The following is a 4179-nucleotide window of genomic DNA, read 5'->3' as shown; positions in this document are numbered from 1 at the left end:
AAAATTTTGAAAATTTTTAAAATAATTACTAAGATATATAGTAATGACGGTAGAGGGTTTTCCAATAGGGGAAATATCCTTAAACCGTTTCTAGTTTTGTCCAAAATTGAACTGAATGGTCAAAAATATAAACTTAATAAATTTTTTTAAAACATCAACCATGAAAAGTAACTTTTGGATTTGATATTTTATACATTTAAGCTAATTGTACATGGACATGCAAATTTTCCCCCCCAAAACTTGCATTTGTAAATGAACCCCCATGTCAATATTTACTTTGTGTCGCTGAATTTTTCATTGTATAAAAAATGGACAGTTCAACCAAAATGTATCCTAGATTTTTAAATAAGAAAGAATAATGATTTTCATATAAAAGTTTACGCGTTTTCCCCAGTATTTCTATATAGAAAAGATGAAAGGTCATAAAAAAGGAAGTAAACGTGACCACTTATAATAACGTTAGTAGGGGGGATACGTCTGATTAATGTTTAAAGAGTTTGAGTTAAAAGTAAGGGTTCCCAAGAAAATGTCTGTAAACTTCTATTTGGATATCCATACCCCCAAACAGAAATTTCCTTTTGCATTACCAACGAAAAATTTAAAATTTGGGAAAAAACTTAATGAAAAATTGTCTGATGTTGTAGAACTCACACATTCTCTAATTGCATTTCATTGTGTTCTACAACTGTCATGGAATGTGAGGTTTAATCACCAACTGCTGTAATGTTCGAACGTGTTAACACCGTTTCTTTTGAAGTAAAATTCCTTGTAATCCTGATGTAAAAAGTATTAGTCACGCACTCTGGGTTTTTATCAAGAATTTTAATCGAGCATTCGCGTCGTCTACTTAAAGTCGTGATTGTCGAGTGTCAGTCTGTTCAGACGGGAAATTTAAATTACTCTTCAATTATAAAGCTTTGTATACAATCAAAAAAAATTTCGCCAGTACAATGATTGAAATGATTGAAATATTTTTCATAAAAAAATATACATAACAGGTCAAGTCTATGTTCTGACTTGTATCTTTGTGCACAAGGAACCATTTTCCGCTGATTTTTCGTGCATCTTGTGGGGGTGTACAGATTGCATAGCAAAAAATGTTGTGTATCGATGACACACAATTGCAAAGTATAGACGAACTATCATCCAAGTCTCTCCCAAATAACACAGAACTTTTATACCATGGGGGTGAAAGAAGCTGACAAAAACAATACAATCGACCGATCGATCTAGCGGACTTGGCCAAAGTTAATACAAATCCCCTTTTTTGTCAAAGCCCGACATTTCTCATTCCACAAACATAAATAAAAAATATACACCCTCGAACGTGTATAGGGCCAAGTCAGGGTCAAATTATACAAACAGAAGATGAGGAGAACATGGATCAATATAACGAAGACTAGCATAAGAAGATAGGGGAACTATAACAGAATTGTGAATCGAACACACCCAGAATCAAGGACAGGGACATGTTTGCTTAGAAAGACTGGCCATCTTCATATTTAGTGACTGGAATGCAAAAATATTCGATTCATGGACGCTGGCTATCCTTTACAATAGTCATCAGCTAAATTCAAGGATTCAAAATCAAAAGTCCACAAAACTATACAAAATAGGAGCAGAGCAAACAGGGACCTCCAATACATCAGAGGTAGGATCAGGTACCATGTAGGAGTACGCATCCCCTCGCAAACAATCACACCTGCTGTGTCCTCCTTGTCATGAACTTTTTTTTTCACACTACCCAGGACATCCTCTGAGGAAATGTTTTAAAAATTCTCCTCCTTTTGCCGCTTAATCACAGATATATATAATATCTTGTACTTGAAAGGAATAAATTCATTAAGAAGTGTCTACCTTGGTAATCCTATATATAGATCTGAGGTCTTATTTAATCACATTCCCTCGCATGTCTTGAACAATACAGTGTATCTAAATCGGATAATTGGGAACATATAATTAAGCTGTATAAAGTACCTTGTGTAACATAGATTTGTGTGAACATTATAATTATCTCCTATAATGCTGTCAGTCAATCCATGTTTTTCCATTATCATCTGAAAAAGAAATGAGAATTGCTTTATTGATTGGTGCAAAATATAGAAATAGTGATTTACTGTTTATAAGTAAGCATTCTGTGAAACCAGAGGATCATCAAGTTTCAGCGTATTCATTGATTTTGTGGGCCACCCTTATCCCAATTATTTGTCCACAATTGACATTATTATCCCCCCAAATATTTTTGTCAATATGTCTGAGTGCTTTGAATCTTTTTAATAATATTGTGTTAAAGTGTACATTTATAATTGATGTATTCAAAATTTAATTATCCCAATCACTGGGCGTAGAGTTATCTTTCTTAATAGAGTGAGAGGGAAGTTAGAGTTATCTTTCTTTATGGAGCTTTAGATATATCTAAATCATACTGCACAAGCTATATGAGAGTGTCATATAACAAAAATGTGTGTATTACAGCAAGATCTATGTGGACAATACTTAATTTACTTAATTAATGACTCTTCATTATAAATTTCAGGATGGGGTGGATGACAGTATTTTCTTTCTGGGGGCGTCCAGTAGCGGAGTGTCCTTCCACAAACACGCTGACGCATGGAATAGGGTCATATACGGACAGAAGCGGTGGTTCCTCTTCCCCTCCACCCACACCCCACCGGGAGGTAAGCCAAGGGAGGCAATTCTATTAATTCCTTAAGTGTGATTTACAGGGGGACAACTCCGTAACTGATTTATATTTTTTGTTACAAGCACATTCTAAGTCATATTCATGTCATCATTTCAAAAGACTTCTTTTAGGATATAAATGTACAACATTACTAGAAACTACTATTGATAATTGCTGATACTTTTAGATGCAAATTTACTGTATTGTTAGAAAAAATATTTTTGAAAAAATGGTTTATAATATTTCATTTGTTGTACTACAAGCATAATGTGTCTAATGAAAAAAAAAATTAAAATGTAAGGTTTATATAGTTTATTTTTTTTGACTTTCAGATGAATAATTATATTTAATGTACCTGCTGTATTTACTTTTTTCCAGTAGACTATAATAAGCTGATGTCTTAATTAATTAACAGGCTTTATTGATCATTATCCTGTAAATTAGTATAAATTTTACAATTTTTTGTCTCTGATTTCAGGAGTGTACCCAGGCTTTACCCAGATGGAGTGGTATGACAGGATTTACCCCTCCTTGTCGGGGGAGGATCTACCCATGGAGTGTGTCCAAGAGGCGGGGGAAATACTGTACCTGGTAAATTATCATACAGCCAATCCTTGTTATATCAAACTCAGTGGGACTGAGTTGAGTTTAGATTTTGAGATAATTAGGAACGTTAAAGAAACTGGGGCTAAAATGCAGAGTGGGAGATCTCCAAATCACGAAATTGACAATACTAGTAGCCATGGTGTTTAAGATACTTGAGTTCAACTGTATACAGTACAATCTGCTTTTGTGGAATTTTAAGTGGTACAATTTGTTAAAGCTTGCTGTAGTTAAGATTCTCTCTTTGTTGAATAATTGATGTTCCTTATGAACAAATTTTAAATTCAATATCAATTGAATTTTCAATTCAATTTGTAGTAAATTTTTCAGTGTATTTTGTGTGTTTTAGCCAGAGGGGACCTACCATGGTACAATTAACCTTGGAGACACAGTAGCTATTGGAATTCAGAAGAAAGAGGCTTCCATAGAGACAGAAAAACTATTTTACAAAGGTCAGTAGATAAGTGCACATAACTAAGATATCATTTTTAGAGTTTCATTGGGGTATGAGATGTAGTCAGTACATGATCAAATTCTATAACACCCAAAGGGCGTTATTATACATATATTACATGGCTTCAAGGGCAGCATACCAGAATATTTGCTCCAAGGTGACAGGAAAGCCTTGGAGTGTTATGTCGCCCGATGCCTGCAGCATTCGGGCGACATAACATTCCGGGGCTTTCCTGTCACCGAAGGGCAAATATTCTGGTATTGCTGCCCAAGAATTAAGCCATGTAATATATGGTATGTAACATTTTTAAGCCTTGAACTCAAATTGATCATCAAACATATTTATTGAACACTATGTACACATGTATATATGAACATTGAGTATAATTCCGAAATATCCTATCCTGTTTAATGGCAGAATGTTTTCAGTATGCTGACAC

At 34.2% G+C, this 4179-nt stretch overlaps 1 protein-coding gene across 1 annotated transcript; it reads left to right on the top strand.

The window, feature by feature from the left end:
- Positions 1-2482: 2482 nt before the first annotated feature.
- LOC134283261 (jmjC domain-containing protein 8-like) lies at positions 2483-3738 on the top strand (the record flags this gene model as incomplete). The annotated part of the gene is made up of 3 exons (XM_062765704.1): positions 2483-2678; positions 3162-3274; positions 3636-3738. Coding segments are annotated over exons 1-3 (382 nt in total), but the record flags the coding sequence as incomplete, so codon positions are not given.
- Positions 3739-4179: the final 441 nt, after the last annotated feature.

The sequence above is a fragment of the Saccostrea cucullata genome, unplaced genomic scaffold (assembly GCF_032062105.1).
Source record: "Saccostrea cucullata isolate Sc308-1 unplaced genomic scaffold, CSIRO_AGI_Scuc_v1 ctg23282, whole genome shotgun sequence".
NCBI lineage: Eukaryota > Metazoa > Mollusca > Bivalvia > Ostreida > Ostreidae > Saccostrea > Saccostrea cuccullata.
Note: the sequence above shows the minus strand (reverse complement) of the source record. Positions and strands in the feature narration are given on the sequence as shown.